General features: G+C 37.8%; 1 protein-coding gene across 2 annotated transcripts; it reads right to left on the reverse strand.

Annotated features, from left to right (window-relative positions):
• Nucleotides 1-4414: 4414 nt before the first annotated feature.
• On the reverse strand, nucleotides 4415-16288 carry LOC111921503 (callose synthase 10). Of its 2 annotated transcripts, none has more exons than XM_023917087.3 (46): nucleotides 15884-16288; nucleotides 15086-15183; nucleotides 14787-14950; nucleotides 14558-14681; nucleotides 14081-14191; nucleotides 13839-13964; nucleotides 13089-13178; nucleotides 12911-13008; nucleotides 12707-12824; nucleotides 12506-12634; nucleotides 12341-12417; nucleotides 12186-12261; nucleotides 11971-12063; nucleotides 11793-11895; nucleotides 11590-11713; nucleotides 11316-11502; nucleotides 11170-11222; nucleotides 11014-11074; nucleotides 10817-10898; nucleotides 10613-10662; nucleotides 10277-10363; nucleotides 10007-10092; nucleotides 9718-9922; nucleotides 9462-9622; nucleotides 9267-9387; nucleotides 9096-9193; nucleotides 8914-9004; nucleotides 8673-8833; nucleotides 8446-8555; nucleotides 8227-8358; nucleotides 8069-8137; nucleotides 7803-7965; nucleotides 7621-7738; nucleotides 7424-7543; nucleotides 7207-7322; nucleotides 7030-7113; nucleotides 6753-6918; nucleotides 6507-6683; nucleotides 6371-6418; nucleotides 6131-6289; nucleotides 5839-6041; nucleotides 5598-5756; nucleotides 5280-5502; nucleotides 5135-5185; nucleotides 4867-5046; nucleotides 4415-4776 (listed from the first exon to the last, which is right to left on the reverse strand). In XM_023917087.3, exons 1-46 carry the CDS (start codon nucleotides 16089-16091, stop codon nucleotides 4540-4542), a joined length of 5697 nt encoding a protein of 1898 aa, XP_023772855.1. In that variant the 5' UTR covers nucleotides 16092-16288; the 3' UTR covers nucleotides 4415-4539. The 2 variants fall into 2 exon arrangements, with proteins under 2 accessions (XP_023772855.1, XP_023772854.1); XM_023917086.2 differs by having other exon boundaries at nucleotides 7803-7968; nucleotides 15884-16287.
• Between the last annotated feature and the right edge of the window lie 8850 nt (nucleotides 16289-25138).

Raw genomic sequence — 25138 nt, forward strand, 5'->3', positions numbered from 1 at the left:
TTATAATAATGTATTTAAAAATGAAATTTTTGGCCTATATTTTTGGGATGTTACAATAGGGTCACGCACACTCACTTTCCGAGAGTTTAGGGCATGTGGATCTTCCGACTATCATGGGGCTCAGGACCCCATTGCAAGTACTAGATGGTTAGCTGATGTCGCCAACGCATTTCGCACCAACAGATGTCCCGATGGGGACAAGGTCAGACTAGTTTCCTGTCTTCTGAAGGACAGGGCACGTGATTGGTGGGAGGAGGTCAAACGAGCCATTGGAGATGATACAGAGTTAGATGCGATGACCTGGAGTGATTTCACGACCAGGTTCAGGGTCGATTTTGCACCTGTTATTGAGGTGCAGCAGCTTGCTATAGAGTTTCAAGACCTCCAGCAGAATACAAAGACAGTGGCGGAGATCACCGCCAAGTTTAGGGAGAGGGCCCTTCTCGTTCCACAGTATGTGGCGGACGAGGAGATGAAGAAGGCTCAGTACCATGAGATGTTGAGGAGTGATATTAGACAGTTTGTGAGCCGCTCCAACTGTAAAATGTTGGAGGACATGATTGCTAAGGCTCGTGAGAGAGAGATTGATCTAGAGATGGAGAAGAAGAGGAAGCCAGAGGTGGCGTCTGGCATGACGAGTTCGGGAAAAAAGCCCAAGGTGTCTGACCACAGGTCTAGGAGCCAGTAGAGTCGCAGCTGTTGTGGCAAATGCAGCAAGTTGTACGATGAGGTGTGCAAGGCAGGGAGTTCCGACTGCTTCAAGTACGACCGAACTGGGCATATGAGCAGTGGTTGTACAGCTACTACCACCACCACGACATCATCAAATCTAATTTGCTTTTAGTGCATTCAGAGGGGACACAAGCGGTCCTAGTGTCCGAGTTTAGCAGCAGCAGGACAGGTGGTGGCACCTGCTCTTGCCACTTTAAGGATTACAGATGGCCGTCAGGGTCGGGCTGAGGCGCCGGTGGCAAAGAGTAGAGCCTTCCAATTGACAGCAGAGGAGGCACGAGCAGCTCCTGATGTGGTTACGTTTATGTAGCTTCTCCATTATCTCTTTATTATTTTCTGATTATTTCTCATGTTTGTGTGTTTGTTATAGGATCATTCTTAGTGGACGGCATATGGACCCTTTGGAGTGGACCTTCGCAACTGGGCCAAGAATTTGGGTTGCCCATAAGTCGTACGTTGGGTGTAAACTAGCGTACGTGGGGCGTAGTGGCCACATTGGATTCGAGGGACTCGGGGCGTACGCGCAACATACCAAGAGGTACGCCTAGCATACGCGGGCAGATGCCAAACCCTAATTTTTAGGATTTAAGACATATAAATACCCCATTATAGCCTCCCCTTTGGCCTCCTCACCAGTCCCTCGCCCTCATAAAACCCTAGTTCGTCTCACACTCCATTGTTTTGTGTGCTTGACCTTTTTGAGTCCATTTTGGTGAAGAAAGGCTTGAAAGAAGTGAAGAGAAGTTGGAGGAAGAAGCACTTAAGTACCTTGAGCTCAAGCATCTGGAACTAGTTCATCTTTTGGCACCCAAAGGAGGTATAAAGCTCCTATCTTTCCTCTTAGAAGCTTAGATCTAGGATTTTGAAGATTTGGAAATTTTTAGGTCTAAAGAATGGATCTTGTTCATGCAACTTCGTTTTTGAGCTTAGGGTTGCCACCCTTGAAGCTCAAAGTGTTCCTTTAGCAGTAAAGTTGCAAGCTTTAAGGCCTTTATGCATCCATGCAAGAGATCTAGCCATTTCCATGAAAGTTTATTGCTATTTTAAGTGTTGGGCTCATTTGGTGGGTTGCAAGCCACCAAGTGATCGACTTTATGGGTTAGGACGAAGTATTGGACTCAGATCTATAGTTTGGACGTTGTATCTTAAGGTATTAAGCAGCTTTGGAGAAAAGGGCTTAACAGGAGAGTACGTTGGGCGTACACGCCAGCACGTGCAGCGTATAAGCCATTTCAGCAGTACACGCAGCATACAGAAAGGTACTCTCAGCGTACGCTCAGTCAGTGGGCTTTATGTTATTGGGCCAAGATTTGGACATAACAAAAGTTGGGCTATGATGGGCCTTTCGAAGTCAGTCAAGGGCCCAAGGACTAGTTGGGCTTGAGAGGAAAGCCCATTTGAGGAGTTGGGTCCAATTTGGAAAATTGGGTCATTTGAAGACTTATTGGACTTTAATGAGTTTGAAAGGACTAGAAAGGATTGGGCCTAGGTCATGACACAAATTAGATAAAAGGGGGTAAAACAGTCATTTTACCCTTAAAAGGATTCTTAGTTTTTGACTAAGTGTGTATTTGGTCATAATAGTCGAAGAGTCGTGGGATCAGCTAGCTGAGATTTCCTCACACCCGAGTTCAGCATTTCGTTTGAGAGGTGAGTCTTCTCTCATAGGAACGGGTCTAAGGCACCAAGGTCGGCCTGTTTATGTGTGATTGTATGTGTCGGGGTTAGCCCGATGTAGGTTTTATGTTCTGAACTTTGGTCTGATGTCGGGCGGGGCCCGATGCAGTTAGTATGATTGATGTCTTCGTGATTCTTGCATGTGTATGATTATGTGTTCCGGACTTTGGTCCGATGTCGGGGCAATCCCAAGGAATGTCAGCTTTCTTGTTATGCTTATGTCTATGTTTATGATTATATTATGCCCATGATATGTATACCAGACTTCGGTCTGATGTCGGGCGGGGCCCGATTCAGGGGCGAGACCCAAGTTATGCCGGACCTCGGTCCGATGCTGGGCAGAGCCCGATGCAGTCGGCTAGGCCCAGTATGTGATTATGTGTATAGTATGTGGTAGCTTGGGGAGACTCACTAATCTTTGTGCTTACAGTTTTCAGTTTTGGTTTCAGGTACTTCCACTAGCAAAGGGAAGGGCCCGGGATGAAAGCATGGCACACATCACAATCTTTTTGGCCTGGGAGATTACTCTGATATTTTTATCATATGTTTTTGTTACAGTATTTGATATGGTGTTTTGAGATACATGATACATGGTTTTTTTTATGATTATGGATGGTTTATGGTTTTATAATAATTTTCAAAACGGAATTTTTGGACTGTATTTTTGGGATGTTTCACATTCATTTTTTGAAAATCACACATTCCTTGCACCGATAGAAGGCAACAGATAAAATTAAGAGAAATACGAACATGTTGGACAAGTTATCAATTACAATTTGGTGTCTATTATGTTTTGAATCTTTTTACAACAAACAAGGAGGGGGGAAGAGGAGAGAACATCTGGTCATTAAATCAATCGTTGAGTCATTCCACTAATATGTATGTGTCGAAAGCAAAATCTGCAGAATTTGATAGAGAAACTGGAATGTAGAGAGCTAATCATACGTCGAGTTGGACATAATAAGCTAAAGAATTATTTGATGAATATTACATGAGGAAATCTATTTTACGTTTAGACCTAATAACATCAGAATTTGAGGTGATAACATCAAAATTTGTGGTTGTAGATGGAGGATGAGGAGTTTTCGATGGGTTTCATCCGGAAGTTAGAATGAAAAGAGCCTTGGCTCTAGTGAGCATCAATGATGCGGGTATAATATTAATGGTGCATCTTTTTAATCTAATAGCTAGAAATGTGATCTCAATATCTTAAAATATATAATGATCTCATTAGAACTATATATATTGAGGTGATATATATATATATATATATATATATATATATATATATATATATATATATATATATATATATAGAGAGAGAGAGAGAGAGAGAGAGAGGAAAAAAAAAAAAAAAAAAAAAAAAAAAAAAAAAACTTAGGTTCAAACGAGAACAATTATATTATGTAATTTCATGTCATTTAGCAGCATCCTTGATAAAACTGCAAACAAGACCATGATAATAATATCATTCATAATCTTTTACACTATAATTAGTTTATAACCCGTATAAGTTACAAAATTAATTAAACTTTTATAATAAAATTCAAAATTATTAATTAATTACTTTAAATAAATTATTAATTAAAAAATATTTTTATAGTTTTATAAAATTATAATCGTTGATTCAAATAAACACATGAAATTATATCACCTTATAATTTGTATTAATTTTATTTTATTTTTTACTCTAATGTTATTAGTTTAATGTATTTAGAATGGAAAATTTGAAATTTGAAATAAAGAATCAATAAAGAAGTGACATGACATTAATTAAGAAGACTAATAGGATGTCATTTAGCAAAAAGAACTACTCTTTTATTAGTATATGGAGATGGAGATAGGGAGATATATAACAGACCATATAATAATTAATACAAACGGCAAAGAAAATAAGAGTATTATCCAAACTTCCAAAGCTCATGGAACTAAAGTTGTGAGTTGAAGAGGCAAACAAAATCTTACATCTCACTTAGTAGATAGATAGATATTCACAAAATAAAAATAAAAAACCCAATTCAAACTTGTAGTATATCTTCTCTCATGTTAGTCAGGGTGCAAAAATAATACAAGATGAGATGATAATTTAGAGTCTGAAATGTACAAAATCTGTTCTGTACAAAGTTAGAATCATGCCTGGACGTTAGCCTTGTTCCCAGCAAGAATGAGAGATATCTCAAGCCCACGACTAAACGCTTGATTGAACAGCAACCGAGATTGAAACGTGGACACAAACGGAAACCAAGACAACATTGCAATCGGTGCAAAAATGATCATTCCCATTCCAGCATCATACATTCTTGCAAACTCTCGAACTGAATCCCATAGTCCTATCCTCCTCAACACCCCCTTCCATGCTATCGCCAGCTGTTTTCATTTTATTTACACCAAAAATCAAAATAATAATCATCATGAAAATAATATAGACAGTAGGCAAAAGAAATAAAATTAACTTACACATATTACGGCCCACCCAGTGGCAATCAAAGCAAGCACACTGGCAAACAAGTCGGCCACTGTTAGCTTTGTAAAGATCACAACAAGGCAAAGGGCCGCAATCAAGCTTAGTGCTGCAACTCCTTGAACAAATCTCAAGAATAGCTGGAAGTTTGACTTCTTTGAGCTGAATGTGAATATCTATATATACATATAAAACAAAAAACACATCATCAATCAATTGTTATATTAAATCATCAAAACTGATTTATAAAATGACGATACCAACCTTGAATATCATCACAATTCCAACCAACACCACCCACGAGAACCCGTAAAGCTACTCAACCAACATATCATGTCATGTAAATGTATTTTTTGTCAGTCACGTAGAAAAAAAAAAGAATAGTGAAATAAATAAAAATAGTAAGTACCGATAATGATGTATTGTTTCCAGTGAGATGGAGCTTGTAGACTATCCCGTATTGAAATATGAAGAACCTCAAGCTCAAGATAGTTTCAAGTACACGCCCTCTGATTGTCTGGATATGTGCCTGTTCTTCATCCCACCAGGATTCCCAGCTATTGTCTCCTTTCACTCCAACTCCACCTTTATACATAAGCCAATTAGTCCAATCATCAAAATCTTCCACAGTCCTGTTCACATCACATCACAACCCAATCATCAAAATCTTATAATAAGATAGATTCATGAATTTGGAAAAAGAAAATAAAATAAACTGGAAGCATACTTCTGCCATTCGAAGCCAGATGGGTTGAAGATATACGGTGCAAACAGCCATGAAACCACAAGAAACCAACTGCTCAGTGTCAGCAGAACATACGAAAAACTACCTCCTTCAGTGTACCCATAACCAATATAAACTATAAGAAGCAATGTCACTTCCAGCCTGTTTCAGTTTCACAACACAAACAATTACTTATTATCATTATTATTACTTATATTATATAAATAAATAAAATAATACTTACGCCTTCACAAAATGACTCCTTGAGTAGAGCCTGTAGTTATCAGCAAATTTGATATGTTGTACAACAAAGCCTCTACCAGTTGCTCTGTATTTAGCACCACCATGTAAGATTGTTCTTCCAAAATAATGAGTTCTAGTTCCCAATGAGAACGTGAAGAATACAGAGCATAGCTGAAGTTGCATTGTAATGAAACTGAAAATGGCCTGCAAAAACATACAACTTTAAAAATAATCTACAAGTAATTCACTGATATTTGATATATCTGTCAAGTGAATGTGAAGTGTCAACAAACCTTGAGTAGCCCAAGTTCAAGTATGAAACCCATAACCATTGGAACTGCAGTAAATACTCCAATTTGGACCAAGAATTGAGTATTCAAAACTGCACTGAATGCAGTATTACCCAGTATTCTAGATCTACTACTAATCCCCTCATCAAGTCCTGAGAAAGCCTGAAATGTAAATATATAATTATTTTTGCAGGTTAAGAAAATTTTGAAATTGGAAACTCTATGTAATTGTAAATAGTTTACCAGATATGCCCTCCCATACAAGAAAACATAGACTGTTAGAACTGTCATCTGCATGAAAAACAAGAGCTCCATTAGAAAAAGCAAAGCAAGATTGCAGAAAGTTATATTAAAAAAAAAAAAAAAAAAAGTAGGATACCATTGTGCAGACATAGTAACCAACTGTGGTGAAGTAGAAAGAGAGCATTCTGAAAAAGTCAAAGAGTTGACCAATTCTGTAGACGTCCCTGCTTAAAACTTGTTCTCCATTTCCACCTGCAACTTTGCCTTCAAAAAGGGCAATTTGATTTAACCCAACATCTCTTCCTTTACCAACCTACACGTGAAATAAAATATAATTATGAATTATAAATATTTAGGCAGGCAGCATTGTGACAAGACAAACCTGTATGTACTCATGATGCGTGATGTTACCCTGTCTCAAGGTGGAATTGAACCCTGCATATATATCTTCACTGATATTAATAACACGTGACGCCTTACTTATTCCACCTCGAGAAATATGGAATATTCGGTCAAACACATCAGGATGTCCATAATGCATCCGGACTCTGCAACATATATAAACCAATCAATTAAAAAAAATCAAATTTTCAAAAAAAAAAAAAGTTTATATATAAGGTAAAGCCAAAGGGTAATTAATAATGGCATCTCTGACTCACTTGAGAGGATATGCCAAAACACGTTGTCCCAATGTAACAAAACTTGTCTCTTGGTTGGACATAAACCATGCCAGGGAAGAAACACTGTATCATCATATAGCAAGAGGAGACATTAAAAAAATTGTTAAATTAAGAAATGAGGGACTAAAAGTTTAAAAAAAAAAAAGGCAGGCAAACCTTCCAGTAAAAACATGCTCTCTAACACCAAGAATAGTTGGAGGTCGTAAACCATGATCTGCTCGAAATTCCTCAAGGAGGTTTCTCATTTTCATTGCCTCTTCAAGATAATTATCCTTCAAAAACAACACATAAATAAATCTTTCAGCAGAAGCAGAAGCAAACAAAACAAGAAGAAATGACAATAGTAGTAAATATATATATATTTATATTCCACCTGGTTCATGTCTATGGTTTGAATTGCTTCTCCACGTGTGAAAACTATGGCATGGTTTTGATTCTCAGGCTTTCCTTCTCCAAGTTTGGGGTCGCCAGGGAGTTTTATGGAATATATTTCCTAACAGGAATCACATTACATTGTTATGAAAATGAACTCATATATAGTATAAGATTTTCCATGTAAGTAACTAATACCTGGTCTTTTCCATTGATATCAGCTTTCACAAGCTTCGAATAAAACGACTTTGTGATCTTTCCATCACCACCTGGGACCTCTTCAACATGTATGAAAGCAACTCGAAGTGCCTCATTCCTGGATATAAATACAAAATTAAACCCATAACCTAAAAAACCAAGTAACTACTAACTACAAATACCTTTGCAGCAAAAGACCAATATCAGTGGCCTCTTTCTCCTTACGTTGTTTTTGCTGTCCATAAATTTGACATGAAACAACGTATGTGAACTTCAAATCAGCTTGTGCCCGAGCTTCACGTGACTCTTGAAAACCTTGAGGTGAAAGGGCTGCTTGAGGGTGAGCTACTGTTGATAGAGAACAGAAAAGATAACAAACAGTTGCATATAATAAGCACAGAGGTCTAGAATCTTGTCTAAGAATCCAATTAGGCTAAAGAGTACCTACCTCCTAATGATCTGTTCTCTAAATAACTTTGAAGCATCAAAGCCCTCCTGTAATACATCATACCACGCACTATATACAAAAAAAAAAAAAAGTTAGTTTTTAATAATCATAATATAATCAAAACTTTAACTTAAGACATGTGTATGACAGAATCTGACCTGTCCTGGCTAAGGTCTGTCCACGATAAGACACCCAAAACCGAAGCTCCAATGCATCTGTAGCACTATCTTGAAGTTCCACATCTCCAGTATTAACACGACCTATTCGTTCTAGAAAATTCTCCCATTCATCTGAAATAGAGGGAAATGTGTTAGGTATTATGGCATACATGACAAATTCTTTGATAAGAAATCCTAGTCAGCAAGGAGGAGAAATACCTGGAAAGATTTTCTGAAGATAGAAAATGGTAGAGATTCCATCTTCATTTTCTGCCCATAAGTCATGGGAACTATAAAGTACTGTCTCACTGTAGTAGGGTGTAAAGACACTGTATTTTTTCAAACATATTGCAAATCAATCAATCAGAGAGAGCTATTAATATTTAATATTATTACCTCAAAGAAAAAAAAAAGTAACAATTAACTTCTTCAAGATTTATACATACCAGAATGGCATCATTTCACTAACTGGCTTTGCTGGAGGCATATGCATGAAAAGAGAATTTGTAAAAAACTCTAATCTTCTTCTTGCTTCAAGATTCTTGGGGACGTTAGCAGCAGAATCCTTCATTTTTAAAAGTAAGTGCAACCGCTTCACCTGCTCCTTCTGTAAGAAGAGGTTAAATTATGTTGTCAGTGTAAATGGAACTTTTTTATAAAACTATAGAAAGGTCAAAATCAACTTACAATGTCGGGATCTCTAGGCCATCCGATATTGGCAAATAGGCGTCCTTCATTTCTTGCCTTTGCTAATATATTCCATGTATCAAGCTGCTCACTGCAAAATTAAAATCCTACTATAATTAATCTCATATAGAAGTAAAACATTTCATGATTTAGGTTTAGGGTTTAAGGTTTACACAGCATACCTTAGATCAGGTGACAAGAGACCATGAGTAACCACCTCATATAACTCATATACAGCTTTAGCAGCTCCTTTTGCAAGTTCAGGTTTTTCATCCATGATCTGTAACAGCAATATTATGTTACAAACTGACCAATAGATGTATATCCCAACTTGTATAATTAACAAAAATTACCAGAAGACCGGTCAATGCATTAAATCTTGACAGCACCAAAGGAAGCTTTTTAAAATCTAAAGTCACAAGGAGTGAACCATTTGACATACTATTGTTAATCTCGCGAAAGATTCTTTCAACCCTGAAAGTAAAATCAGTGAGAAATAATAGGCATAATATAATATAATCATAACTGAGGGGTACAAAAAAACAAACCATAGCTTTCCTTCTCCATCAACTAAAGCAAGTAGGATCTTCTCAATGCTGTAGTAGCATTCCTGGACAGCATATGCCATATATTCATCCCTGATAATTCTACTCCAAAGCTCTGATTGATTATCCTTGCAGTCTATAGCTAAGTCAATCGCCAAATATATCTGGTCAAATAGTCCACAGTCAATAGTCAATACAGAATGCCTATTGGCTATTGAAAGTAATTATGACAGTTGAGATTTACAGGTTTTAGTTTTACCTTGCTGCTTAATAGAAACAAAGGCCATTGAACTAATCTAAGACTTCCAGTGTTGATTGGCATTGAAAGCAAGTCCATTTCCCTATTACTGATGTAATCTTCTTCACGCAGACTTTTAATTATTTCATTCCAAAATGGGGAAAACTGGGCAGCATAGGCCTTGTCATTATTGTCTTCAGGATCAAAATGTCCATTAATTGGCGCCCTAGAGAAAAACACAATGTAAGACATGAAATTAGAAGATATAAAAAGATAAAATAAAGATACACCATATCAAATAGACACCAACCTTTTTGCTTGTGAAGACACAAGTTGCTTGACAAAGGCCTCTGGGAAGCTCTCAAACCGTTTATGAACCATCTCAATTGACCGGATCTATGTAATAAAGACATGGTATAAAATTATATATCATCAACAAAATGTGTATATATATATATATATATATATATATATATATATATATATATATATATATATATATATATATAATTTTACCCTTTTGAAGGTGAATGGAGCATAATAGTTGCAAAAAATATAAGATTTGGATCAAACGTCATACCTCGCCTAATCGTCCACGTGCACCCATTACACCACCAACAATTGCAGACAAGAGAGTGTACCAAATATGAATATCCATAAGGTAGATCTGAAGATTCAAGAAGAATAACAGTTATAAACACTAAATGAACTAGAGACCATCTTGTATGACCATACAAGATAATAGAATTTGAATTCGGTTTAAAACCCAAGTCCTTGTATTTGCTATATCGTACACATAAGGAAAAGGGAATTTTTTGCATTTCGAGCTATGTAAGTATTTTAAAAATATGTCTAAAAGACATTTTTTTCTACAAGTCACTTGCAATAATGATTGGAAAGAGATGAAAATACTCACAGCCACTACAGGGGCCCATATGCTCACTAAGGTAAGAGCATTATTATTATCTGCAAAGGCCAAAGGATAAATACAGATTAGCTATGAAAGAAGCACTCCTTTGACAAATCCACAAAATGGAAGTGGAAAAGTTGTATCAGATTCAAGAAGTGATCTGAAAATAAACAAAAACCAAGTGAAATGTATGGAAGATGCAACGCGTACCCTTTGAGACAAGATCACGCCAGGAATATTGCAGCCTGGGAAGATCCTTGATAATGTTGGTGGGCTCCACCAATGGTCGTATCTGGAAAGTTAAGAATAGACATCATAACAATGGGCCAGTAACTTAACAAAATATTGTAGAACAACTGCTAAAATAAACACACAAAAAAATTTGTATATCATGCATCATAACTTGCCTGAAGGAAGTAGGTGAAAGTAAACTTGCAAGCAAAGACCACCAGCCAGTAAAGCATGTATCTGCAAACATTAAGCACAAAGAGTAAGGACTTGATTTAGGTTAAAAACAAGTACAAATAGAGAGAAAATGGCACTAATAAGACATGGAGCAAAACCTTATGTAATCCATTGGCTTCTCATAAAGACCACGACCAACAAAATATCGCTCCTGGATGACAAAAATTTTATAGAATAAATACAGAATTCAAGATGCTTGTCAAATAACAAGAAACTGAAACCATAGTCCAAGAAGGAAAAGTACCTCGTAAATCCACTTAAAAAATTGGAAGAATGGCTGATCAGACTTTTGAGATAACGAATGACAGGCTGGAATTTTTAGTAGCATTGCAAAGAGTACGCGTGCACCAGCATAAACACCCACAACAAGTAAATATAATCGAAAATACATTGAATTTGAGTTATTGTCATTTCTTTCCTGCAAAAGTTTTCTGGAAGATTCATTGTTCACAATGCAAGTAGTCAGTCATAGAAATGCATCAAATGCTATTATTAAAGGCAGATGACTATGGACTTACACATAGACATATGTGATAAATACTGAACTCAATGCACCCCAGAAGAACCTAATAACCAGCCTTGAAATTGCCATGCCTCTTGCTGTGCTGTATGCCCCAAACATTAACAGTACATCCAAGCTACCTGTATAAGTAGCAAACATTACACACACAAAAATAAATAAATAAATAAATGCAACACCAGTAAGGCATTAACTACTCACATTCCACAAACTCCATGATAGCATAGGTTGGACCAATGCTAAGCAATGTTTTAAATGTATTGAGGTTTAGGTTTCCATGATCAAAGGCTATTATTGTCAACCCCTGAAAGAAAATAAAAAAGATTAGAACCAATATTTGCTAAAAGGGCAAAAAAAATTGTGAAACAATGAAATGTACCTGGAACATGACTACTAAAAATATCCACATACGATGAAAACTCCGGTACAAGTGAAGGAACGTTCGATGCTCCACAAAAGTGCTTTTTCCAGTCTGATGATTTGAAAAATAAAATAAATAAATAATATTTCAATCAAGAGGCATTCCCTAATCTAAATTGACAGATAATGTAAAGAAATGGATGGCTCTATAAGTGAATTTCGGTGATGACTTACCCTTTTTTTCTTAGTGGATCGAAGAAATGGTGAATCATCCTTCATAGGCCAGCTCAAACTGAAGCAAGTAGGTGACCTGAATAATTTCAAGTATAAGCTTCTGAAAAGTGTATAAAATAAGAGTAATTAATTTGTCACAAAGATGAAAGACCTACCAGAAATATTCATTGAAATCATCATAATTCCTCCATGCTGAATGGGCAGCTTTCCCATTATTGTTTCGTTCTGCTTCCTGTTGAAAGAGAAAGATTTGTTTAAATATGCGAGTGACAATTTAATAACTAACTCATGACTTCTATTAACAAGAGAGATTTATTGACCTTAGAGAGTGTGTTGTAAATTGGTTGAATGACTTGTGTCAAAAAGGACACTGAATTATCTTCACAGATACAACTCTGAGCAGGGCTAGCTTGTCCATGATCCAAAATAGCATCCAATTCCCTGGCCATCTAGGTAATACAAGTATTCATTAGTTTAAACAATAATTGATCAACTAATAGAGATAAGAGTAAGACACTTACATGGTGGAATATATAGCAAATGCATTCTGGAAGAAAACGGACATTTGCAGCTTCACCCCAGATTAAATAGTACAGTGAAACCAAGAAAAGCTTCCTGTCCTTGTTAATGGCTTGTATGCTGTTGAAAACAGCTTTCGCAATTAGCATAGCATGAGAGACGATGATTTTTATTTATACAAAGTGATAATAGGGGATGAAAGTCACCTGTTCCAAACCAGACGTATACGCAGATATTTGCACCATTTGATGTAATTATCAAGAACCTTTAGGAAAACTTCTGTAATAGCTTTCTCATCTAGTTTCTAAGAAAATTATGAATGACACGTCAGCAAGATTCCATTAATAATAGTGTATAAACTGTAGACACAAAAAATATACTTACTGGATCAGCTTCAGTTGGTATGCCAAGTCGTGATTGTGCATTTGCTAAAGAGAGAACAACATTTTCACGTTGATTCCTGATATTGTCTTTCTGCATATGTAATGTCACCATAAGTAAAGAAAACTGAATTGAACTGAAGGAAGAAGATGTTTTTTTTGTTGATTTTCAAATGGATGGTGGAATATATTACACATTAAACTAGTTGTGTAAACCATTACACAGCTGGAAATATAAATTTGTTGAGCTGACAACCATAATATTTTTTTTTCTTTTATGGGGTTGTCATATTGGTTAGATGCTAAGAGGTGCTTATGTTCATTACTTGCTCACCAACTATGTGTATCTATGATGAATTTTCTGCATGTGCCTTTCAAACTACATGCAAGTTTACTAAATGTTTTGTGAATAGTTTAGAATGCAGTGTGCACAATCGAAGTTTGGTTCCCATGATTGGATGGAAAGTTTGAAACTTAATGACGAAATAACTTGTTGTCCCCTTTTGTAATGAAGTACATCTCTTATATACATATTGCAAGCTTCCATAGATTTTAAAAATGAAATAAAAAATGGTTTACTTCTTTTGAGATTGGGATGTTAAAATGCATTCACTCATCCAAGTAAATGAGACAACATGAGTGATATGTTCACAACTCCCACGTCTAAGTACATAAACACCTCAAAAGTTTACAGAGAACTAAGATATGCAAACATAAATTCTAAAACAAAGTTTAAATATGAAAGAGTCCAAACCTGAAAGCCAAACACAAATTCGAGAAGATCAAACATGTCTAAGTTACGTTGTGCAGGAACCTCAAAATTAGGTGGAAGTCTAGGGAACTCTTCATGATATCTAAGTGCAGATATTGCAGCTCTAACCTGAGAATCAAAATAAGAAATGAAGCCTTATTCAGTAAGGTCAAGAATCAAAGTGCATCACAAACATAGCTTTTCACAAAGAAATAAATTGCAACTAAAACAGTCATTTAACTTACTTCTGGATAGAACCCAATAGCATTTGTCAAAGATGGTGCATCAAGTGGAACAATGTTGTAAGGTGTTAGATCCCCTGACAATCCTTTATCTGTTTTCTTTAACCTTTTTATCTGGAATAATATATAAACAAAAAAAAAAAAAAAAAAAAAAAAGAAGAAGAAGAAGAAGAAAGATAACATGGTTTAAATAGTTGACACTCGCATCAAGAAGTTCATGATATTCAAGAGCCCATCGCATTGAAACTCTTAACACAAAATTCAATCTAATAATCTTCTATGAACATTGGAGATGCTTTTAAAGTTTATAAAGAGATTCCTAATCTAATGAGCCAAGTAAAACAATGTGAAGACAAATCAACAAGAATAATGATTTCTCAGTGGCAACTTTGTAGAAAGAATTCTTTGAGATTCAGTTAACCAACTTTTAGATGATACAAGGATATTGTTAACTCATAGGCAGGATGGGAGAAGAAATACCTCTTCTGCAATATATCTGCCAACTCCATCAGGTGCAGCATCTTTGCTAAGGATTTCCATTACCTCAACAAGAGCTCTCAGTGTGGTAAATACCTTTTTAGTTTCTTGAGATCTCAGTCCCAAACTGAAATTCATATAAACAGTTCTAATGAGGCTTTTATTTTCACAAGTGACATTATTATATTTACCATAACTCAAAAAGTAGTATTTTTAAAAGATAAGAGTGTACCCTCCCATATCAGAACTGAAAGTTCCAGATTCAAGCATTCTTTGTTCCTCTCTTTGGATTTCATCAACTCTATGCACTCGTTTGTAACGCTGATAGAAATCCCACAGGTGTTGAGCATCACGATTACGATCTATCCTCCCTCCATCTTTTTTGGCTAGTTTTTGCTGCAATAAATATCAGACTCCTCAATAAGTATTTACTAATAGTGAATTAGACTAGACTTGGTCTGTAGAAACCTAAACCGTGACAAGCTAAAGTAACAATTTGAATAATGTAGATTGTTGAAATATTTGTCTTACCTTGATCACAGACATTAAACCGGTTTTAAACTGAAGAACTCCTCTTCCATCACTATTTGGGTCCAAATTTTGAGCCATGGTATATGCCTGCTCACACACTAAAATTGTTTTTACAGTCAGATATTAATATGAAGCCCCAGTTTATAAAATTATGAGATTTCACAACCTTACAGTTCAACCAAATATAGTGAAACTCCCAATGAAAAGGATACAACTGATACAAACATGGATAACTTTTAGAACTCAAAGTTTGCATAACCAACTAAATATCTATATTTGAGTGGCATTCAGAGTTTCTTTCTTTAACCCTGTTGGCAATCTTTTTGTTGAATTATTCAGGTCAGAATGTACTTGAGAAATGGAACAACATCCGATTAGAATCTTAACTCCAACTTAAACTAAGTATCTTCAGACAAAAAGACATATAAAGCTATGAACAAGTTCAAACTGCCATCTTTCTATGTAAGTTGGGTATAAATTGTACTGCAACTGTTTACCTAATTCATCCATCGTCAAATAACATATAAGGTATGATTTCACCTTGGATACCAAAGGGGTTAGTATTCAGCTCTAACATTGACAGAAAATTTAACTTTTTCAGACAAGTTGGCCAATCACGTTGAATTCTATAAGTACTACAAGGATAACAGCAATGGAGTCCCATTGGCAGAAAAAATCACATCAACTCTGTATGTAGAAGGTACTTAGTTCGCATCCAGAATCAAACTGTAGCTCTTTTCGAAAGGGGCGGAGGAAGTATGATTCGATAATGGATATAAACAAGCAAAAGTAACTTACATATCCTAGCAACATGCGCATCCTCCGCTTGAATCTCATCAGCAGCTTGCAAGATCGCATTGATATTTGTGGTCCGTTGAAGCGAATCAGGAACTGCACTAGCAAGACCACTGGCTTTTCTCTCATGACTTTGTCCGGCAACTCGTAGCTGCTCTCTCCGGAGAGTTGCTCGGACTAACCTTCCCCAATTATCAGAAACTTTCGCCATTTTTCAAGTTGAAATTCAACTCGAAAAGTCTAATTTAACTAGGCATAAAGCAATGAATACCTCAAACTGCAATAGATCTGGACTTCAACCCTAAGTAAACTCTAAACATAGGAAGACAATTCAAACAAGGAAAAGGTATGAGCTCGCTCGACGCGTCTGTAGGGTTGCCTGTTCAGATCAGTGGATATGTCGCCGAGCCGTTATGGTGATCATGTGAGGTGCAGACCACCGTTACTAAGGTTTGGCTATTTTCTGGTTCGTTGGATGGGTACTTTTGAATTTGATCGTGCGGTGAATATTGCGGTTTGCTGGCTAGCTCAGACTTTTCGTTCCAGATGATTGCCACTCGGCACGTTTTCCGCCCCGCTCTTTGGGTTTAAAAGCATCGCGGCTCGTGCTAAAGCGAGCTAAAAATGAAAATTTTGTCAAATAACTTAGAAAATTAAATCAAGTCCATATATTTTGATAATAAAGTTACTAAATAATTATAATGACTTGAGAGGGTAACATATTATTTCTTTTGGTCATATTTGGTCATTAAATTTTTTTTCATGCTCTAATAGTCATTTAACTTGTTGATTCATGTAGATTTTTCCCTTATGACCGATATTAGCCGGTTGCAAAGGATTTATCGGTCTGAGGTGTCTTTTTTATCCTACGTGGCCAATGAGGTGGCATGTAGGCCCCGATTTTGTCTCCCCTCCTCATTAAAGTTAAGAGTGAAGTATCATTTGGTCCTTAAATTCGATTAGGGCACGAAGTCTCATTAACCTCCTTCAATCTTCAATTGGTCTCTATAATGGCTTCATCACAATGTCCCACTGATTGAAACTTTATTGTAGTGGATCTCTACTACAATTGAACGTTTGCACCCAACTCATTAGTATACTTTGATCCCGACAGACAATCAATGAGAAGATGTTGACTTCAGTGCATTTGAGTACGAGGAGTTCATGGCATTCCTTCACAAGATCACCATAAGTAGAAACAAAGTCATCTACTTCTGCCTTCCATAAGAGTCTTTAAGTCAGGGAATTCATACACTGGTGAATGAGGGTGATTAAAGATTTTTTGGATTTGGCCTATACAAATGAGAGGGGAATGAATATGTATGTGGACCCCCATAATGAACCAATCTTCGAATGGATTGAGGAAGAGGAAAATGAAGATGAAGACTACAACTGTGAAGATGATAAAGGCGCAGTCTTGTCGGACACTTATTTTGTTGACCATGAAGAAGATGATGTTGAATATCCATTCCCAACCAACAAAACAATGGGTGGCAGGTTCTTAAACAAACTTTATCTACATATAGAAAATGTAGATGATGTATATGAAGATGTTGAATATGTTGAACCTCAATACCCTGTGCATGATGATAGACAACCATGGAATCAGATGAAACCACTGTTAGGTATGCGATTTTCTTTCCTTGATGAGCTTAAAAACATGTTGAGCAACTATGCAGTTGCTAATGGATAGGATCTCTGGTTTGAAAAAAAATGACTCCCAAAGGTTGTTAGTTAAGTGTTGCAAAAAAACAACAAAAAAAACAAACAAACAAACAAGTCACCTACCTGTCTATTTAGACTTTAGGCCTTTTGGATTACTAAAGAGAAGACTTTTCAGATAAAATATTCTCTAGTTAGTGAGCATAAATGTAGTAGGGTTTTTAAGTTTGGGTCCATCGTAACTTATAAGTGGTTAGGCAAACAGTTTATGAGTGAAATTATAGAAAAGCCAAAAATGAGTGTCAAGAAGATGAAAGCTAAAGTTTCAACAACATTCAACATAAATGTGAGTGTGGAGTAATGCAAAAATGCAAAGAAATTTGCATTACAATAAATTGAAGGAAGTCTAATTGAGCATTATGGGAGATTATGGTCATATGGTCATGAAATTATGAGGACAAACCTTGGGTCTACTGTGAAGTTGGATGCAAACATCATGTCATATTCCATAACTTTGTTTTCTAAGTACTATGCCTGCTTTAAAGTTGTAAGTGATGGTTGGAAGGAAGGGTGCAGGCCTGTGATTTGCCTTTATGGTTGCTTTTAAAGGGTAGTGCTAGAGGAGAAGTTTTGGAAACTGTATGGAGGAATGCAAACAACCACATCTAACCTATAGCATGGGTTGTGGTTGGAGTTGAGAACAAGGCCACATGGCTCGTGGATGACATTGATGGTGGTATTGGTGCAGGCATTATCCTTATTTCTGATGGAAACAAGATGAGCATTGGTTCATATTTATATATCAGTTTTTATGCTTGTTTCACTAATTTGTTGTTGTTATTTGTAGGGTGACTAGAAGCAGTAAAGAAAGGTGTCCAAAAGCTGAACACAGACAATGTGCTAGGCACATTGTGGCTAATTTTGCTAAAAGGTTTATTGGTCAACATTTTAGGAAGCTATTTTGGAGGGTTGTCAAGGCTAGTACTGAGCAGAAGTTCAGACATGTAATGGAAAAGATCAAAGTTGTAGATATTGAAGCATATGACTACCTTATAGACAGAGATCCTACTACCTGGTCTAAGGCATTTTTTCAAGAGGGAAGATATTGTGATGCATTTGAGAATGGGGTGAGTGAGATTTTCAATTATGTTATTAGGCATGCTAGAAGGAAACCAATCACCACTATGCTAGAGGATATTAGGGTATCTGTAATGGAAAGGGTATACAGTCAAATAGTATAAGGAATTGAATGGGATTTGACTATATGTCCAAGTATTAGGAAGCTTATACAAGATTTGAAGGTTAAACATAAGTGATATGTAGTTTTACCATTCAACATATGGTTTTTATTAGTTTGTGTTATTACTAATTAATTTGTAGTCTTTATTGCCTTATACAGATTGTGGGGGGTACTCCTTGTGGTTATCAAAAGTATGAAGTTAGGTTAAACGATACAGCATATGGAGTGGATCTAATTGCAAAGACTTGTGCATGTAGAATATGGCAACTTACAGGGATATCTTGCTTACATGGAGTTGTTGTAATCTATTCCCTGAATCAAGATGCAGAAACATATGTGTCCCAATCATACAGTAAAGAGGCTTACCTAAAATGCTACAATTATAGAATTAACCCTCTCAATGGTGGTGATATGTGGCCAAAAGTTCCTTATCACAAGCCTTTGCCTCCCAAAAGAAGAAGAGTACATGGTAGGCCATCAGTGAAAAAGAAGAAGGATGCAGTGGAAAGAGAGTTGAGTGGCCTAGTTAGACATTTTGTGACAAGAAAGGAAACTCTGATAAGGTGTAGTATTTGCAAGGAACCAGGCCATAACAAGAAAAAGTGTCCATCTAAGCAACAAACAAATACATCAGGTAAATTTTTTCATCTGGACATAATACATCATTTTGATAAGTAATTGAGACTTCAATTTTTTGTCAGCACCAATTTCCCCCATGGGTAGTGGAGTAGGACCAAGTCCACCAGCAACAACCCAACAACCACCAACACCACCACCCCCACCACCAGGCCAACTACCTCCACCACTACCAGCAGACCAACCACCACCACCGCCAGTAGCCCAACCACCAGGTGCAAGGCCTGTCCTAAGAAAAAGGGCCCCAATTAGTAGAAATGGACTGATGAAATATTTTGAAAGGATTGTCAAAATGGCATTGAGGAGGAAGATACTTGGGGTTGGAAGCAGTGCAGAGAACCCTGCAGTCCTTGATTAAGTTGGTGCGTAGGTAGTGGGTGGGCACATTGTGACATCCCCAAAATCACGGCCAGAAAAGACCGGTTTGTTTGTGCTTTGTTTAAAAATCAGAGTAACATTTTTAAATGAAAGTGTTGCGGAATTTGTCCCAATACAAAATATGATAAAGATTTATCAAAAGTATTTCCATAGAAATGTATTTCATTAAAAGACTCGGGATGTCATGTTCGTACAGATCAAAAGCATAAACAGTACAATATAAGCCTTACTACATTATTTCATATCTACAAGCCTATATCCGTAATCCCTCGTCCAAACATCATATCTATGCTCAAGCGCCACTACCTGTAATACATAAAACTGAGTGGGTCAGACTTGGGAGCCTGGTGAGCACATAGGGTTTTCAACCCACAATAAATAAGTTTATTAATTTCATCAACCAACAATAACCCGATTACCCGTTCCCGTTATCCTCACTTTACGTCCCTAAACACCTATCATAAGGGACCTAGCCTAAGGATCATCATCGGGACGGACACTACTGCTAAGGGGATTCCTCGGCAATAAATGTCCTAAAGGCAACCATGTGGGGGATGGAGTACACCGGTGAACACATCGTTCACAAACACCTACAGGTTGCGAGCCTGCTAGTGTTCCACTGGACTGTCTAGAAGAGTCCGTGGTCGTCATCCATACTCCGCTAGATGACAGAATCAACAACATCAACATCGAGGCCTCTCATCATTTTATCACACATCACCTATTACATCTACCCATGTTTTACCCCAACATTTTCGTAGATATAAAATACATATACAGTTTAAATCATTGAAAACATGTATAACAATGTTCATCCGACATAGATAGCAAGTATTCAGATAATATGCACACATAGCACGTAATTTATATAAAATACTTCATATCTATGTGTAAGTTGAAAGTAACTATGCACTCACCTGATTCGGTGGTGACTCAGCACTCGGACAGCGCTTCGATACTCTCAAAACGATATTCCTTCAATAAAACCTAGTATCGATACCACTAGGGTTTAGTTTAACGATAACCGCGACAATTTAATTAGTCCGAGTATTATTAAGCGTTAATAATACTCGATATAACTCATAATAATAGCCCAAATAATTATTTTAAGGACCTAATAACATTCCTATAATTATTTGAAAGCTATATTAAAAATTGCGTAAGCGTAGCATACTTACAGCGAATTTTATCGAAAACCGGGACTTAATTGGAGCAGCGTTTCGAAATCGAAAAACTCCTTTTTCTCGGGACTCCGGGAGCCTCGGGGCTTCCCTAGGGTGCTAAGGGGCCTAACTAGGGCTTAGGGGGGTTTATAGCACTTAGAGAGAGAGGTGAAAAAGGTGTGAAAAATGAAGAACCATCGGCCCCCTTTTATAGCCCTGCGAGGCCTCGGTACGCTGGGCGTACCTCGGACCTACGCGGGGCGTAGCCATCGGATAAGAGCGCCTGATCGACTCCAGCTGTTAGCCACTTCGGACCGGATAAGACCGAGGTTACGCGGGGCATTCCGGATCTCGTACGCGGGGCGTAGGGCGAGGCTTCGTGGCATGATCCGAAGCGAGATCTGAGACCTTCATCGGACGGCCCACAACGCGCCACGTCATCAGTCTCGCACCAGGTTTCGCATTTTCATACTTCAACTTTAAAAATTCGTAACTTTCGCGTACGACCTCCGATTTCGACGTTCTCTATATCCACGCGAAGGTGGGAACATACTCTACAACTTTCGTTTAGACTTCGTCGGCTAATTTTCTCTCGATTTTAAATTTTATATTATTAACGGGCCGGGACACGATTGGTCCGTTAAATCCTCATAACTTCTTCATCCGACATCTGTTTTCGCCCATCCTTTTCTCGTTACGCTACTCTCAACGAGATCTTCGATTCTCGTTCAGGTCGTGTCGGCTAAAAACCGCTCGATCTAATATTCGAATTTTCGGGTTGTACACTGCTATTCCGAAACATCGAAAAATCATAACTTCTTCATACGAAGTCAGATTTGGGCGTTCTTTTTATTGATGTTCTTAGTTTAACATATTCTATGACTTTCGTTTAGATCACTAAGGCTAAATCTCGCTCTATCGTAAATTCACTATTTACGCTCTCCGGTATCGTGTTGGTTCTGTCGCGAAACTTCGACGGGTCATAACTTCTTCGTTATAACTCGGATTTCGGCGTTCCTTATATGCACGGAAACCTTGAGACATATTCTACAACTTAACGTAGAGATATCGGGCTTATTTCACACTTTAATTTTGACGCTCATTTTTATTCTTTATTAATTATACATTTATAACTAAATTATAAGCACATAAATACACATAATTCACATAATACTCAAATATTTCATCTTTATTACTTCAAAAAGAGTTACAAGAGTTGACCTAGACTATTACATTGACAAAAATGCTTAGCCCTGAAACCCGGGCGTTACAATTCTCTCCCCCTTAGGATGATTCCGTCCCGGAATCATGCATCAGCAAACAGATGTGGATAGCGATTCATCATGTCATCCTCTGTTTCCCAAGTGAGATTCGGCCCATTCGAATGTTTCCATCGGACTAGCACTAAGTCGACCATCTTGCGTCGTAACTTCTTAGTCTTACAGTCAACAATTGCCTCAGGCTCTTCGATCAGCCTTTTATTTTCATCCATCCTTAACTCCGAGATTGGAATTATGTCGGGAACATCTCCCGTGAATTTCCTCAAATAACACACATGGAAGGTGTTATGAATACCATCGAGTTCTTCGGGCAATTCCAGCTTGTAAGCTTGGTTCCCAATCCTCTGAAGAACTTTGAACGGTCCAGTAAACCTTGGACTAAACTTTCCTCGTTTCCCAAATCGTATAAGTCCCTTCCACGATGAGACTTTAAGCAAAATGGAATCCCCAACTTCGAAGGTTATCGGTCGTCTTTTCTTGTCAGCATAGCTCTTCTGACGATCCTGAGCTGCTAACATTCTTTCCCTAATCACCTTCAACTTCTCAGCAGTCACATAGACTATCTCGGGGCCCATAAACTGCTTCTCTCCGGCTTCAAGCCAACAAGACGGCGTACGACACTTCTGTCCATATAAGGCTTGATAAGGTGTCATCTTGATGCTCGAGTGAAAACTATTGTTGTAGGAAAATTCTACTAGAGGTAAGTGCTCGTCCCAATTCCCTTGGAATTCGAGGGTACATGCTCTCAGCATATCTTCCAACGTCTGAATCGTTCTTTCGCTCTGACCATCGGTTTGCGGATGGTAAGCAGTACTCAAACACAACTTTGTACCCAACTCCTCTTGTAGACTCCTCCAAAACCTCGATGTGAAACGACTATCACGATCTGATACAATCGTAAGAGGGACACCGTGAAGTCTTACAATTTCCTTCACGTAAGCATTTGCGAGCTTATCCATAGACCACTTCTCGTTGGCTGCTATGAAGTGTGCACTCTTGGTGAAACGATCCACGACTACCCAAATCATGTCGTGACCGTTCTTTGTCCTGGGCAGTTTAGTCACAAAATCCATGGTGATGTCTTCCTATTTACCCATGGGTACAGGTAAAGGTTCTAAACACCCATACGGTTTCTGATGTTGTGCCTTAACCCTCGCACATGTTACGCACTCGGCCACATACTTCGCAACATCGAGCTTCATCGTTGGCCACCAGTAGTAGGGTTTTAGGTCCCTATACATTTTAGTGCTACCGGGATGAATTGAGTACATGGTCTTATGTGCTTCTTCCATCAGAAGATCTCTTATTCCTCCCGTCTTAGGTACCCAAATTCGATCTTGGAATACCTTCAGTCCTCGACTATTTGTTTCGAATACTAACGTTTTGCCCAAACGTTCTTCCTTTCGGTCATTCTTCTCTAAAGCTTCTTCTTGAGCTTTCCTGATACTTTCCACAATCGTCGAGACGACTTCAATTCTCAACGCTCTTGGCCTTTTCCTTTCAAGGTTGACTTTCCGACTGAGAGCATCAGCAACAATATTTGCTTTACCTGGGTGGTAAAGTATCTCACAGTCGTAGTCCTTGAGTAGTTCTAGCCAACGTCGTTGCCTCATGTTCAACTCCTTCTGATTAAAGAGATATTGGAGACTCTTATGATCAGTGAAGAGCTTGCACTTCGTGCCGTAAAGGTAATGCCTCCATATCTTTAAGGAAAATACTACCGCTGCCAACTCCAGATCACGAGTGGGGTAGTTCTTTTCGTGCTCTTTCAATTGTCGAGATGCGTATGCTATCACCTTTTCTCTTTGGGTCAGAACACAACCTAACCCGACTCCAGAAGCGTCACTATAAACCGCGAAGTCTTCAACTCCATCGGGTAGAGAAAGTATCGGTGCTTCACATAACTTCTTCTTTAGCTTCTCGAATGCCTCATCGTGCTTCTCACTCCATGTATACGTAGCTCCTTTATGAGTCAAAGCTGTTAATGGAGCAGCTATCGAAGAAAAGCCTTGGATAAATCGTCGATAATATCCGGCTAATCCTAGAAAGCTTCGAATCTTTGTGGGACTTTTCGGACGTTCCCACTTCATCACAGCCTCGATCTTTGCAGGGTCAACCATTATTCCCTCCTGGTTAACAACATGACCCAAGAATTGTACTTCCCGTATCCAAAAGTCGCATTTGGAGAACTTTGCGTAAAGCTTCTCCTTCTTTAATACTTCCAACACTTCTCGTAGATGCTTGCCATGCTCCTCCTGGCTTTTCGAGTAGATGAGAATGTCGTCGATGAACACTATCACGGATTTATCGAGGAATGGTTTACAAACCCTATTCATCAAATCCATGAATGCTGCTAGAGCATTGGTTATTCCAAACGACATAACCAAGAACTCATAGTGTCCATATCTCGTTCTGAATGCAGTCTTCTCGATATCCTGATCTCTTACTTTCAGCTGGTGATATCCTGACCTAAGATCGATCTTTGAGAAGTAGCTCGAACCTTGAAACTGATCGAATAGGTCATCAATCCTCGGCAATGGATACTTGTTCTTTACCGTTGCCTTATTCAGTTCTCGGTAGTCTATACACATTCTCATACTTCCGTCCTTCTTCTTCACGAATAACACCGGAGCTCCCTAGGGTGATGAACTAGGTCGAATAAAACCGTTATCAAGTTATGATGTAAAGACAAAGTATTATGTTTTCTTTATGCTTTTATTTTTGCTGTGTGGGCACATGGTGGCCCTTCTTTTGTGGTACCTAGCAGGAATCTTTTGTCCCATATTTTGTGTATGTAGACAACTACTTGCCCTTTATTTAATTTCAAATATTAATGGAGTATGTCAATGAATCCAACCACCATCTTCAATTACTTTCTTGTTATATGCATGCATTGTAT

The sequence above is a fragment of the Lactuca sativa genome, chromosome 4 (assembly GCF_002870075.4).
Source record: "Lactuca sativa cultivar Salinas chromosome 4, Lsat_Salinas_v11, whole genome shotgun sequence".
In the NCBI taxonomy this organism is placed as follows: Eukaryota; Viridiplantae; Streptophyta; class Magnoliopsida; order Asterales; family Asteraceae; genus Lactuca; species Lactuca sativa.